Source organism: Toxorhynchites rutilus, chromosome 3, assembly GCF_029784135.1.
Source record: "Toxorhynchites rutilus septentrionalis strain SRP chromosome 3, ASM2978413v1, whole genome shotgun sequence".
Taxonomy (NCBI): Eukaryota; Metazoa; Arthropoda; class Insecta; order Diptera; family Culicidae; genus Toxorhynchites; species Toxorhynchites rutilus.
The window spans coordinates 122,063,100-122,078,947 of NC_073746.1; the positions used below are offsets into that span (position 1 = coordinate 122,063,100).

General features: G+C 38.4%; 1 protein-coding gene across 2 annotated transcripts in view; it reads left to right on the top strand.

Moving 5' to 3' along the window:
* Window positions 1-15,848, top strand: part of LOC129779968 (protein spire) — a 434,695-nt gene that overhangs the window by 245,592 nt on the left and 173,255 nt on the right. For both annotated transcript variants that reach the window (XM_055787780.1, XM_055787781.1), the window contains exon 6: window positions 9,318-9,350. In XM_055787780.1, coding sequence (XP_055643755.1) covers window positions 9,318-9,350 — 33 coding nt within the window. The remainder of the gene's footprint in view (window positions 1-9,317; window positions 9,351-15,848) is intronic.

The window sequence follows — 15,848 nt, forward strand, 5'->3', positions numbered from 1 at the left end:
GGTAAGAGGGTATTGTAGTGTGGATTTTCAAAATTCGGACGTTTTTTTTCGAATTCTGAACGAATAAAACAAATATTATTTTTACTTCAATTATATTTTTTATATTTTATATTTTATATGTTAATTAATTTTATTATAAGGGGGGAACACGAAATTATTGCGACACCGAAAATGTCATGCCAATTTTCTTATAATGTTTAGAATCAAACCAAAATTTTAGGGTAGTTTCATACATATATTTACTTCAAAAATCAAAAGAAAAGTTAATCGATGGAGTGTAAAATTGAACGCATTTTCGCTTGATGCCCTCCATCAAAGTCTTTACAGTGTCATCCGGTAGCAGTTTCTCAGTTTTTTTTCCATTTTCTTAACATGTCCTTCTCGTCTTTGACTGTCTTCTTGCTCTTCCGAAGTTCCCGCTTCATTATTGCCTAGTACTGCTCCATCGGGCGCAGCTCCGGACAGAATTGGCCTCATACCACTTCAGGACACTTTTAGAATAGTGGCATGATGCCAAATCTGGCCAAAATAGCGGAGCTTCGTCGTACTGCTGCAAGAACGGCAAAAGGCGTTTCTCGAGGCACTCAGATTTGTAGATCTCGCCGTTTACTGTGCCCTTTGTCACGAAAGGCTCACTCCTCAGTCCGCAAGAGCAGATGGCCTACCAAACGAGATATTTGGAGACGAACTTCGACATTTTCTTCTTCTTAAATTTGTCGTCCACATCGAACTTGCTCTTGCCGGTGAAAAACTCCAACCCCGGAATTTGCTTAAAATCGGCTTTTATATACGTTTCGTCGTCCATCACACAGCAGCCATATTTTGTCAGCATCTTCTCGTAGAGCTTCCGTGCCCGAGTTTTAGCCGTCGATTGTTGCCGCTCATCGCGATTTGGGAAGTTCTGTACCTAGTATGTATGTAGTCCAGCTCTCTTCTTTGCATTCTGGACGTAGCTCTGCGACATGCTGATCTTTTTAGCCAAATCACGGCTTGAGACGTTGGGATTTGCTTTAATCATCCGCTTCACCTTTCCCTCCGTCTTTTTGTTCTCCGGTCCCGATTTTCTTCCAGCTCCTTTGCCGTGGTCCAACGTCAACCGCTCCTGTAACCGCTTCAACACTCTGGAGACGGTTGAATGGTGAATGTTCAACATTTTTCCCAACTGCCGATGCGACAGGTTAGGAAATTCCAGGTGTTTGGAAAGAATTTGTTCTCTCGACTCGCGTTGGTTCACCTCCATTTTCGTTGAATCGAAAAACACGACTTCGAGTTTGACAGCATGTAGACATCAATGAGAAAGTGTTCAAAATTTGGTTGAGTTTTACCCAATGGTAAAAAAGTTATGCCCTGTTGAATGCGTCGCAATAATTTCGTGTTAGCCCTTTATGTTTAATAATTCAAAAAAATCCAATAGATTTTAAATAGTAAAGATATCATTATGGTATGAACGACCGTTCGAAAAAAAACTGTTCATTGGCAAAGTGCATCTTTGATTCTGTCTCACGTTACAGATGACAGGTTTGGGAATTGGACAGAGTGTAGAAACACTTAAGACATTGTTGTTGTAAAACTACGAATTTATTTTATTTATTTTGTCATTTCGGATAGTATTTTGGAATGTTGTTTCGTTTCTCTTTTGGAACTGAGTATGCGATATCTTGAATTTATCCATTCTTCCATTCTTCCCTTCGTATCGAGCAAAACCCTTTGAGAAAAAGTAAAAATTGTTGTCTGCTTGCTAGCTGGTGCGAGACTGTGGTTTCTAATCGCGAGCAGCTTATTATTATAAATTCGTTTATTTATACAGGCTCAGTTACATAAGTTTAAAGGAGCCGAAATCTTAAATATATTTTTAAAACTATATATATATGAACAATTTTCTTAAATCTATGGTTAGTAATGTGGGAAACCGATTACTCGCGGTGGACTCGAGATTAGAAGGGTGACATATTTTTCTCAGGAAAAGGATGGGGTATAAGGAAATTATTACAATGTTGATAATCACACACACTAAATTCTTAAATCTATTCGTACATCTATTGTGAATTTACATTTCATTCTCCTGTTTATAGCAAGCGGACCAATTACTCACAAAGGAAGAAATGGAGGGTATAAGGATATAAGGATAATCACACACGAACATCGATAGATTTAAGGAAAACATATATTTGGGACATGTAATCAAGGTCTAACCGAGCCAACACATCTCTCACCGGCACATTGGGCTACCTTCCTCTAGCCCGAAGGGAGTTCTCTAAATTCGATCTGGCAACAAGATACACCTCACACGACCAAACAACGTGTTCGATGTCGTGGTAACCTCGGCCACAAACGCAGATATTGCTGCCGGCCAGATTGATACGAAAGATTAGCGCGTCTAACGAACAGTGATTGGACATGAGTCGGGAGAAGGTGCGAATAAAGTCCCGACTCAAGTCCAGACTTTGAACCATAGAGCAGCTTATTTGTATCCAACAAGTTGAAAACAGCGAGGAAGCGAGGATAGGTAAACACAGAAATTCGTTAATGTATAGCAGAAGTATATTTTCGTAAATTTCAACCATTTTCGGATTAGGGAATCGTAGTTTATAGTACACCAAACAAATCTTTGGGAATTTCCGATTCGATTGTTAGGCAAATCGTCAATATCCACATAAAACATAGTACTACGTAAAAAAGTTAAGTCTAATTATACTTGGGAACATGGTCTTCCCAAGTATAATTACGGTTCATTCTTCAAGTAGATCAAAAGTATATGCAGCTTTATATACGATGACCGTCGACAAAAATCAAACATATTTTTTTTAATACAATGTATTTTATTAACGTAACTGACATGTTTGATCTCCTCAATATTAAATGTGTATGAATGTTTAAAAGTAATATCTTTTTGTCGTAGAATAGAAAAATAAAATAAAGAAAATCAATATTAATTTCGTAAAATTCCTCACCCGTTGGTGGAAAATACGTGATTGCCGTTTTCAATATGGACGGCTAAATTTATAACTGCTGGGTCCCATTAGTGAATTGGGAAACCAAAGATACGCCAGACAACTACATTGGGGCGATGTATCGGCCAATTTAGTAGCTTATTATTTCGTCGTTGTGATTCAATCTAGGAGTGTTCACATCGGTATTCTGTATTTGAAGCACAGTCATAATGCTTGCTATATTCACGGACTTGCAAATGTATTTATTGCTCTTCACCGAACTATAGAGCTGACATTGATATGAGCATTGAATGTTTGGTCAGCTGAGGCGAATACGGTACAGGGAAACTTTGATATAACGTTCATTTCGCTTTCAAAATTGTACGAATTGTACGTTATATCGAAACATAATAAAGAACTCAGCAACATAGTTCATATTACTTTATTGTGATGTGGTGTGGTTAGAATTGGTAAATAATGTTGAAAACATCCAACTAGAAGGTGAAGCCAACTTTTCTCATGATGTTTCCCTCCATACTGTTGATTGAGGGTAAATGGATAAAATGACCGCTTGCCTTTTTTCCCCGGAGAAAGTGCCCTTCTTGCGATGTGTGGGAGACTTGTTGGTAGTGAACGAAAATTATATGAATAGTCCATACAATTGATATAATTTTCGTTCAGAGTTTGAAAAAAATATTATAGAAACACAAGTTTTAATTCTTAATTTTTTTTTTCATTTTATAATTTTTTTTGTATTTTTTCAGGAAAGATTTAATTATTTCCTGCATTTCATGCAGGTATTTTTATAAGCACTACAGAATTTTGGTCAAACAATAAAATATAGTAAATTGTTCAAGATTGCATTGTTCTAAATAGCAAACAATTTTTCAAAAAAAAAAAAATTTAAAAATTTAAAAAATAATTTGAAAGTTGAAATTTGTTTTTTTTTTAGTCCATGCTACTACCAACAAATCTCCCATACATTGGAAGGGCGCTATTACATTTGAATTTTTTTTTGAGATTTAAAAAAAATTTTTTTTTTCATTGTAATTTAAAAAAAATTGTATTTTTTATGCAAATCAACACCTTCCAATTTTCTACATTTCATTCTTTGATCAAAATTTTGTAGGTTTTATAGTTTTTGAATTATAAATTTTTGTTAAAAATTAGACAAAAAACTGGCCCTTTTCAAAAAGTCCAATTTTTTAGGAGATTCCAAGTATGCAGAGTTGGGTACGTTATATCGAAGTTCCCCTGTACTACCCAACGATTTCCAGTCCGTCAATGTCTGCGTTTTTGGTATTTGTGAATGATTATTCACCATTATTAGAGTTTCATCGTTAATAAATTGTATATCCCCCTACACTTGTGATCGTGTCGTTGATGAAATATTTTGGAAAACGCTTTGAACATTTTCCATCTGCCATGCATGGTGATAAAAGTTTAAAATTCCGCATGGGTAACATGTACCATGTTTGTGATAACAACATCAAACAGTCACCCATATTCTGGAATCCAATTGATTCGAACCTCGATCGGATCTCACGATTCGATCGAAATTGACTGTTGCATTCTGAAATCCTATCGACTTTAATTGAATCGTGATATGAAAAATGGCAATTTTGTCTTGACGAGAAATTAGCATCGAAATAATTCATCCGTATTCGTGAAGCACTTTCTATCAGATAACAAACAAAATTTTAAATATTTTTATAAAAATTTGAATGAAAATTATAACTTGATGTTGTTTAAATACTTAGAAGGCATAGATGTAGCTTATCTATTTTTCCATAAATCACCACCAAATCTTCATCCATAATATAAAGAATCATCAGAGATTTATTTCGTTCAATATTTTTCCTCACATGCAGAGAATGTGTTACTCTGTCATACAGAACACATATTAGAGCCTATTTCATTTTTTTTTCGGTAGAGTACTTTTTTCATTTATTATGTTTTATTTTTAAAGTGTGTTCAATTCAACCGAAGATTCATGACATGTCATGATTCATGACGCTTTACAGAAATGAAACACGAAGCTCAATGTGGAATTGCGTGGCAATGTAGCCACATTTGGAACAACTCGATTGGACTTGAGATGCGATCCGTTCGGGTAATTCTGATTCGATCGGATTTCAGAATACAGGAGAGTAGTTGATTAGTAGGTGAATCTAGAGTTTCCGAGGAAATTAAAGTATGCTTTTGCTCAGGGTGTATTTTGTCGACTAATCAAACTAAAAATGTGTGCATAATGTAATCCTCCATTTTGTCAATCCACCGAATACATCCAGCAACATGTTGGACGGAATACGTGTAACGTTGTAATGAAGCTCTCTAAAGCCTTCATTCTTTCGTTTGAACACACGTGCTGTCAAGACAGTGCATACGTTTTGGCTCGACGACAGGAAAGGCTGAGTCGGTGTTGCTTATGATAGCGTCTCGCAAGTGAATGTATTCTTTTTCAAACCGCTTCTGTTGATTGTGTCGTAGGAATCGCAGTCGTTCGTTTGCGTATTTGTCGACCATGGATTGTTGACACGGCTCAATACATCGTAGAAGTTGTCGTGACCGCGTCAAATTATCATACGACACACATAAAAATCCATCGAACGCACTCTTCTATTTGTTTCGTCTCTTCCAACCACATGTGCAAAAATATTAATTCGAAATGAGTAATGACGCTCTTAATGATTGAAGTACTTATGGCGAGGTCACGGATCTCTAAAAATTACTTTAAAAAAAAATCATAACTTTTGAACTACTGAACCGATTCAGATGAACGACATATCAAATTAGCTAGTCTTTTTTGAAAAAAAAATTATGCTCAAAAAAAATTAAATTTGGATTTTGGTTTTATAATTAGTGATTGCATCTGTTTTTTATAGTTTACATGGTCTCGGGACCGAGGGCGCTATATTTTTTAATTTTTTTCTTTGATGCTGAGGATATTTTACATAACATATCCAAAAATCAGAGAGGGGTTATTTTTTGTTCCTGAGTTATGATTTTTCAAAATTAACCGATGGTCCGAAAAATCAATGTTTGATGTTATATGAATATTCTCTTTCAAATGCTTATCACGTATTGAGTTCAGAAATATTCAAATATTCGGCAAAGAATTTTATTTCTATTTATGCGCTTCTCCCGTATGTTGATTCTGTAACCGTATATACACCCAAACTAGCGTTGGCTGAAAACATTTAATTTTTGGCAGAAATATAGCTATTTCGTGTGCTGGAGGGTCTAATGCGCAAATAATGAGCTGTTTTAAAAGCTTAAAAAAGGTTTGAATGTATGCAAGCAGACATCTCTTTCTGTTTTCTCTTCTCATTTCATTTGGGATTGTGCGAAATAAAATTTTAAAAAAAGTCCATACGATGTATGTAAATGGGGATCGAACCAAGGCCGGGTGGAATGCAAAGCTATTTCACACGACCACGCTATCCATACAGATGCCAGTGCTGTTGTATAAAAGCGTGATAATATTACATCTCATCATAAAATGAAGTTGGAAAGTGTTTTCTGAGAGGATAGAGAAGAACATGAACGAGAGCATACCTTTCTCTGTCTGGACCGTGATTTTGCTAACTATACGAAAAACTTTCATATGCTTTCATTTAAATGTGTCTCCTATTTCGCTCGTTCATATTGGCTCTAGCATATATGGTCGATGTAAAGTCAGATCGGACCATGAGACATTTTTATGATTTCGAGAAAAACAAACATAAAGTTTAATGCTCTGCAATTTTCAAATCATTTAATTTTTTCGTTCAATATTTTTCTCAGAAATGTTGGCTATTCTCTGGCAATACTTTGACGTATGATAGATGTAAAAAAACATCAAGTATCATCCCAAAAAAGGCAGTTATTTGACCGCCTATACGAACATGGTCCATTCTGACTGAACCAAATGAAGCATTTTTTGAGGAGTTGGTTCACTATGACTGAACAATTTCGAAATATTTTTTCAATCAATTAACATTTGTGAGTCAAACTGTGCCATTCTGCTATGAAAATTAGAGCGAGAAGGATTGTGAGTATGAAACTGATAAACATTTATTTGCGTTCAGCATAATATTCTGCCATCTACTGCTGGCGTGAATATGATTGCACGGCAAACATGTTAAGTATAAACTCCCCATTTTCAATCATCTTAGACAGTATTCGTCAATAGAATCGTCAAATTTGATCATTCACACTGAAGACCAGCATTTTCCACTGATCCGTTCAGCCAAGTTTATTTTTTAATATACTCAGAATGTGCACATCTCACACTAACGGGTTTAAGCACATTTCGACAAGGTACCTATTAGTTTCAATAAAAAGTTTTGTTGGTTTGAATTCGGCGATTGGAAATTGTTTAAATTTAATATACAAATGAATGTCACATGGTCCACTCTGTCTGCACATGATATTGAGCCATTTCGTACATGGTACATGGTCCATGACTTAACACCGATCATATATTATACAAATGATATACACGTATTGGGGAGTAGAACATTTTCTGTTATTTTTCGGCTCATTTGATGTAATAAATCGGGATGCCATAAAATGTGCGGAAAATTTACTTTGGGTGTATAAATACTACTATTTGTAAGGGAGGGTAACCTTCGCAGGCTTGTTTTCAACTGTTGATATATCAATAAGTATCTTTTCAATGATTTATCTGAGTGTTCTTTGAATTTTCATCATTTTTATTGATAATTGTTTTCGAACTCCATATCGCTGCAAAAGGCTGAGTAATTTATTCCATAGAGTCATACTTCAATCTACAGAGTTGAAAAATCCTTCAAGCGCCAAAACCCAACAATTAAACTGATGCAAATTTTTCTGACAGATTGGACAGCATTTTTCAAAAACATAACATCAGCATAAATGGATATTTTCTTATCCGCATAATAACGAAATTGCGGGAACCCACAGCGCGACTGAAAACACTTTATTACTCCGTTTTCTGTTTACAAAGTATACAGTATCCGTTCGCAACCTTTCATTTGTTCACCAATGTTGAGTTCAAGAGTCCACACTCCAAAGGCCAGCGTGGGGAGACGATTAAAAGCAAAAAAACTCGAAATCGAAAGTGTATCATTCTTCAATTTTGAACCAGCATATCCACACATTTGTGAGTCTCATTTGCAGTGGAAACAAAGAGAGGAAAAAAACAGGAAAAAATGAAAGTACTAGTGAAATGTATGAAAAGATCTCAATTAACGGTCGATCGAATTCCAAAAGTGCAATCACGCTTGGCAAAGTTCGTCGCCTGTTGTCTGAACCCCACGTTTGTGCGTTGTGAGCTGCTTTTTTTCCACTGCCAAGAAAGTTTCTTGCGCATTTGTATTTCACACTAATTTTAGCCATCCATCCAAGCCTTTCGTAGGGCCCTCAACTCGTTTCTTATGTAACGATCGAATCAGGAAGGATGACCTTCAAATCTTGAGTCCGAGATGAGATTTGATATCTCACTCGATAAGCTCATATTTATTCATACCAGAAGATAATATGTGACACAGCACTGACACATGGTAGCGCTTGTCGCCGGCTCATCGATAAACCGAAGTCGCCGAAGTGGTCGGGCTTCTTTGGCCACAGCTTTTGGGTGACCTTCAAATGTATTTTAGTGTGATGAGCCTACCCGAATGATGAGCATACCTCTGACGGTGAAGACGTCTTCGATCATGTTTCATAAAATCAGCAAAACACTCCATCTAATAGTCATCCGGAGTGGGACTAGTTTGTTCTTGTGTTTTGAATTATTCTAAGATCTGACAAATTTTTTGAAAGGGAGTCAGCCAAACGACTTTATTTAACTCGGCAAAAACAAAAACCAATTACCTCGAATTGTTCATGTCCAACGCAGAGAAAGCTAATGAAAATGCAATTCACGTATTAATTTTACTATGGGAAAAAAATACGTTAACACTGACCCATTTCACACCAAAGCTCACCTGTTCCGGAGAACCTTTGATGCATTGGCTGTGCAAAAAAATAACACCAAGATCCTTTTTCGCAATTCATCAGACACGTTGAGTTGTCCAGTGCCGCCGTGATCAGGAGATGAAGGGAAAAAATGCCCAGTGAAAGTCAGTCTCGGCGGGACAGCATTTTTAACAGTGAGTGGCACGGGATAACGCAGAAAATAATTAAGGGCTTTCACACGCTGAAGTGTGACTGTCAAAAACACTAACCACGCTTTTATTCTCTAGATAAACATACATTCATGATTGTCATGCAAAAACACAACAAGGGTCTCACCTATGCCAAAGTTGTTTTCCTTTTTCCGACTACATATTTGCTTTCCCTTTTCTCGCGCCGAGTGTATGGGTTGTTAATTCTCGTTTTTCTTTCGCAAAAAAAAATATATTTATGTATTTATATAAAACGCAGTCAGACGACCACAGGATTTGGCAAGCGATACAAGTAAGGAAGAATGTCCGTTTTTGTTTCAATTTTTTGTTTCTTTCTGCTACGCAAATGTTCCAATTTTTTCGTTTGTGCGTAATTTCGCGATTGCGCAACTTCTGCATGAATCGAACCACACACCATCAATGCACAAGTAGCCAATTAAAGGTGCAATCAGTTCCGTTTACATATTTTATGCTTGCTTTTTTTTTTGTTTTATTCACGATTCGCCACTTGGGTTATTGGAATCTCGAATAATTGGACTGTAGCAAATCGTTTTGGTATAACTTTTTTCTGAGCAGCAGATTATGTATAATGTGGCTTTTGAAAGGTGCGATTTTGCCAAGGAGACACCAGCAGTGTATTTAAAGGTGATGTTCAGTTCGAACACTGAACATTCTATTTCTTCGAACATGCGCCGCGATAATTATCTAGCGGTGTTCGAGTCAATCGTTTCCACTTATGTCCCCGAATTACCCCACTCTCGCAGTACAAACTCCGCTCCAAATCGGTGCGAACAAACATGGGAACAATACCCATAGATACCGCGGGCGTTAGCAAACGGTGAACCCTTTCGTGCACGGACATTTCCATCACCATAAAAGCATCATTTCAGAACCCCGTTTCATCGATTTATGAACCGTTGTGATTTATTGTCGTGCTTTCTCCCAGCTCAGAAGCAGCATCATCGCCACCACCACCCATTCTGGCATCCGCGTCTGAAATCACTGCTATGTTTGGCCTGCTTTTTTGTCCCGACAGCGGCGGCGGTCTTTCTCGATTCCCCGATGGGAGGGCACCTTCTGGCGGAGCAAACAAAAACAGAACCGCTCGAAATAGAATTAAGTTCCGTTGTACGGAAAGTGCTACCGCGCCGCCACTTTATGGTATATTGTTTTTGATAACACGCCTTAATTAAAATTGACTATACCTAATCAATTCGCGTCCCAGAATTCGAGGGGGCAGCTGGGTTGTACCGATGGATGAAACCAGAAAAGATGAGAGGACTTGGGTTTGGGAACTTGGGCCCGGGTGGAGAATCGCTATATTTATGGCCATCTCAGCCGGAACTGACTGCCGGCAATATTGGTATAGTTTTTGCGTAGCATTTCTCCGCCAGACGAAAAATTTCCAGCCGACAAAGCAGTTTGATACGCTGCCACAAGCTAGCAAAAGTTTTAAGGGCCCATAGCGGCCTTTTTCTCCCATTTGTCGGTGTCATTAATAAAGTAGATTATGAAGCATGCCCTACCGTAATAAATTATCTGTATTCTCGATCGAACTTGGATTTGAAACTAACCTCAAACACAGTGGAACTGATTTTCTCACGTCAATGCGGGGTTCAATTACCGTGTTTCGGTCCTATCGGTGAGTGGAGGTTTTCCAATGTGTCAAATGGAAATACAATTCTTGAGCTTGAGTTTGGGTAGACAGTACACTTCGTAGTTGCTCTCCGTGATTGACCAGAACTAGCGAAATTGTACAAAGAACACACTGAACGATGCTTGGGAGTAGCAAATCATTCTCATTGTGCAAGTTTCGGTGATTCGAGCTCTAAATGGTCAATAACGACGCTGGCCACGTCCATACAATCACCAAGAAAAGGGCAGGAATGTTAGTATAATTTATGCGGCCAGAATGGGGTCGCCTCTAAAGCTTGATTCCCTCGTGAATGAGTAAGAAGAATCAGGATTCACTGTGGTAAGTGATGTGATTCTGAAAACGCGAACTCTCAAGTATTCAACGAAACGAGATTTCGAAAATTTCGAAATAATATCCGTTCTAATCGGACCGGTCATACATTTCGTTATTCATCGGTCGTAGTACGTCACTGAAAACTCTAGAGACTTATTTTTGGCAACATGAGAAGATCGCCGAGAAACTACTTCAATGTTCCTCGAGTAGACGATATATTTTTCAACCTGAGAAGTTCACAGAGGGAATTCCTGGGTTTGGAGTTTATCCATAATAACATACACAATAACCACGAATAACAGCTATTACAACCACCCTCCTTAGGAGCTTTAGACCCCTTGCTCTGCTTCTCAGTAGTTTCAGGTCCTTTTTCGGACATGCTACTATAGAGATGCGTCATTCGCAGACGAAGTTGTCAAATAGTGTTGGAAACACTATTCTTGAAAATTAACTAAACCATTGTATTTTTATTTGTTTGTAGCAAAATCAATCAACTGCCACGTTGTGCTGGCTGATTCATGTCACGTGCTTAATTTATGCATTATTTGAACGTTATCACCGGAGAACCATGAGTCTCCCCTCTATTTGCTATCGTCTAATAAGTCAATCTCTGCTTCTCTTTTACTATAGTGTTGAACAGACGGACAATTTTTTCGGCTTCCAAATGCACTCTAAGAATATGCACAAAGCAAGTATAGTGCGAAGCACAGAGACGCAGAAAAGAATTATAACATGCATTTGGGAAAAACATTCACTCTTCAGTCAGCAAGCAGAAGATTTTCATAGAGAGGAGGCGATCTTGCGTAGTGGTAACATCCATACCTTTCACGCAGAGATCACGAGTTCAATTCTCACTCCCGACATTCTTCCAAAAATGTAAGTAAAAGTGACGAACCAGCCGAAATGTGTTGAAAGTCACTATAATAAAGAAAAAGAAAAAAAAAAGATTTTCATAACGTTTAATCGCTTTGGAGGGAGAGTTGTGAATGAAAGATGTCAAATCACAATGCGTATCTGATCTTTTTTTTAAATTTTTGTTCACAAATCCGGGACTAGATGAAAATGTACTTCGCATCGGTTTTCACACCATAAGCATTTTTTATCTCACGCGTTGTGGTGGTGATGATACAAATATAGAATCGCCTATAGCTAAGTGTGTGCGTGTCTAGAACATGAAATATATGCATTGGCAATGAGGACACAAATTTCGACATATGGCCCGCTTGTGTATTTTTATCGCGAGAACAGTAATGAATCATACATCAACCATCTTCAGCTATTTCCATAAACCATTCATTCCATCGGTTATTTTCAGGGTCATTAAATTTTCCAGCAGAGAGCTTGTGGGAAATTGGGGAGTGTTTTCTGGCTCACTAGTTATATTTTTCGATCGATCATTCGATTTTCGGGGATTCGAGCACTGCTTCATATTTCCTCCAGCCCGAACGGAATACAAACTTTAATTCGAATCAAAAATACTCACGTTTTGACATTTGTCGATTTAATTTGGAATTGCTCTAAAGCTTCATTCAAATGCTTCATTAATCGTCGATAAACATCACTTATTGTAAATATGGCGACCAGGTACCAGCAAATAAATAATGCACAACACTTTTGTGATTCTACCGAATCAAAGCCATAAAGTCGGCCAGTGATTATTTTCTATGGCTGTAATGGACCGGCCCAAGTTTTTCAGAAACAGAATTCCACAAAAGGCTTTCCGACGTGAATTGTCTCTATGTTTAGGTTCATGAGAAACCGAGTTTTATGTTTGTTGAACATTCCTGCTGCTTTCAAACGTTCTACAACGGATGATCAATCGTCATTTAATATTGCTGCCGATTATGATTAAATTTGATGGCAACCTTAACCCAATAGTTCTTCCATTTCAGTGCGTTTTTTTGTTTTAAAGATATCTAAGTGACTTTTTTCTTGTCCATTTAATTTGCCTTCTCCTTCTCCTTCTCCTTCTCCTTCTCCTTCTCCTTCTCCTTCTCCTTCTCCTTCTCATTCTCCTTATCCTTCTCCTTCTCCTTCTCCTTCTCCTTCTCCTTCTCCTTCTCCTTCTCCTTCTCCTTCTCCTTCTCCTTCTCCTTCTAGCCCTGTAGAAATGTCCAATGGTTGATTCATAACAATACACTCATATGTCGCAGTTTATTCCCCTATTCCTGGGGGTTTCAGAAAATTTTTCTCAGCGAAGCACTTTCTAAATATGAAAAAAGAAAATCAGTTTTTTCTTTAAGTGGATCTATGACTTCGTCAAGTGCTCGAAACATTTGCGAAAGCCTGCGACCGTGTCTTGGAAAGACTTAGTCCCACGTAAAAAAAGCAAGGTGGTTTCCAAGACACGTTACGTAGAACTAAAAAATTATTGCCGCCGAGAACAAACATTATTAAAATTGAAGAATAAATTATTTAGTATAAATATCTGGTAGCACTGACAAATGCCAATAAATGAATGCTTGCACTTAAGGGCGCGAACGGTTCGCAAAGCAATAAAACAACTCTCAACATTAATACGTACTGTTGATTGCTCGCTGTCTAGAGCGAAATTAAACACTGAACATAATGAATTTCCAATTAATTTTTATAGTATCTTTCAGCTAAACTACATCTCCCAAAAATATGATTCTTCAAAGAAATAATCCACAAATTATATTATGCAGCATCTTTCGCAAAACGAATCGAATCGGTAGTGGGGTGGTGATGGTGGCGGCATCGATAGCACCCGTTTCGAAACAAACTTTCTTCTTCATTTTCACCGCAATCTTCGCGTTTTTAATTTTCCATTTTCCATTCCAGTATCCTGTTCCGCCTAAAGCCTCAAAAATTTGTTCCAAATTCGAGAAGATGAAAGTGTTGCCAACAGTAGTTTAAACCTCTTCATCTGCATTCCTTCAGCTTAGCACGTTATACGTCTGGAGCGAAAAGCACCACTGAAAGTACTGAGACTCCCCAAGACAAAATTCCCAATAAAACACACGCGAGATCCGGCTGTCAAAGCAAACTTGGAATGTACTTTGACGCCACTTTCAACCCGGAAACAATGCTTGAATTCACGAAAATTAAATGATCGATCGGAAAGGTATAACAAAGTCAATAACAAGGTCAATCACACAAGCTCTTTCCCGGCAAAAAAGTTTTAAAAATCAATTCGCTTTCTGTTATGTCGGATATTACTTCAGAAAGCATCGAGAAATTTTCGAACTCGGAATAGGACCGATGGATAGATTTGTCGTTCAAGAATACAGGAACACTCTCGCCAGACTACAAGAAATATGGTGATCCGATGCTCCCATCGAACAAAATTGCACCGCTGTTTGCTTTTTCTTCCATTCCTCCATTCTTCCTATGTAACGTGCAGAACCTCTGTAAAATCTCTTAGCATCAGCCAATGTCAGCAATGTTGTATGTTTGCTAGCTGAACTGAGACTGTGATTTATAGTCGCGAATGGGTTAGTTATACTCGATTGAAAGCATGCGGAGCTTACATTACAATATTTCTCTCTCCACGATGCCCACAGAACGAACTCTGCGCATGATTCGCAGTGGTATATAAATATTGTATCTTACATATGCATATGTTGCGCATTATTGACAGCACGGGTAGGTGAGCAAACAAATGAGTAGAACAAATGTATGGCCAAATTAGAATGCTTCAAAATTTCGTTCATTTAAACCGTTCCGGATTAGGGAATCATATTCCAAACAAATCTTGAGAGAATTTCCGATTCGATCGATGTATGTACAAGTTGTTAAAATTCATTTATTGCGAAAGCAGTTATTAACGTTTATTTTAAAGGGTGTGTCACATCAAATTGCATCACGGAAAAAACGCTGTAGAAATTTGCCCAGTAGACCGACCTTTTTGAAAATTTTAGACAGTAAAATAAAAACTATTGAACAACTTTTGGCATTTTCTTTTTATATTCATACTTCGAGCCCAAGCCCGTATGCTCGCACCTTCCTCTTTACCCCGTCCATAAGGTTCTGTACAACGTCAGGTTGTAGTTTTTTTTTAACAGAAATCCATTTTCTCTTGAAGTCCGCCTCCGATTTGACAACTTTTGGGTTCTTCCGGAGGGCCTGCTTCATAATCGCCCAATATTTCTCTAATGGGCGAAGCTCCGGCGCGTTGGGCGGGTTCATTTCCTTTGGCACGAAGGTGACCCCGTTGGCTTCGTACCACTCCAACACGTCCTTTGAATAGTGGCACGAAGCGAGATCCGGCCAGAAGATGGTCGGGCCCTCGTGCTGCTTCAATAGTGGTAGTAAGCGCTTCTGTAGGCACTCCTTAAGGTAAACCTGCCCGTTTACCGTGCCGGTCATCACGAAGGGGGCGCTCCGCTTTCCGCAAGAGCAGATCGCTTTACACACCATGTACTTTTTGGCAAACTTGGATAGTTTCTGCTTGCGAATCTCCTCCGGAACGCTGAATTTGTCCTCTGCGGAGAAGAACAACAGGCCCGGCAGCTGACGAAAGTCCGCTTTAACGTAGGTTTCGTCGTCCATTACCAGGCAATGCGGCTTCGTCAGCATTTCGGTGTACAGCTTCCGGGCTCGCGTCTTCCCCACCATGTTTTGCCTTTCGTCGCGGTTAGGAGCCTTCTGAACCTTGTATGTACGCAGGCCCTCCCGCTGCTTGGTCCGCTGGACGAATGAACTTGACAAATTCAGCTTATTGGCGACATCCCGGACCGAACTTCTCGGATCACGTCTAAACTGCTTAACTACGCGCTTGTGATCTTTTTCACTGACGGAGCATCCATTTTTGCCGTTCTTCACCTTCCGGTCGATGGTTAGGTTCTCGAAGTATCGTTT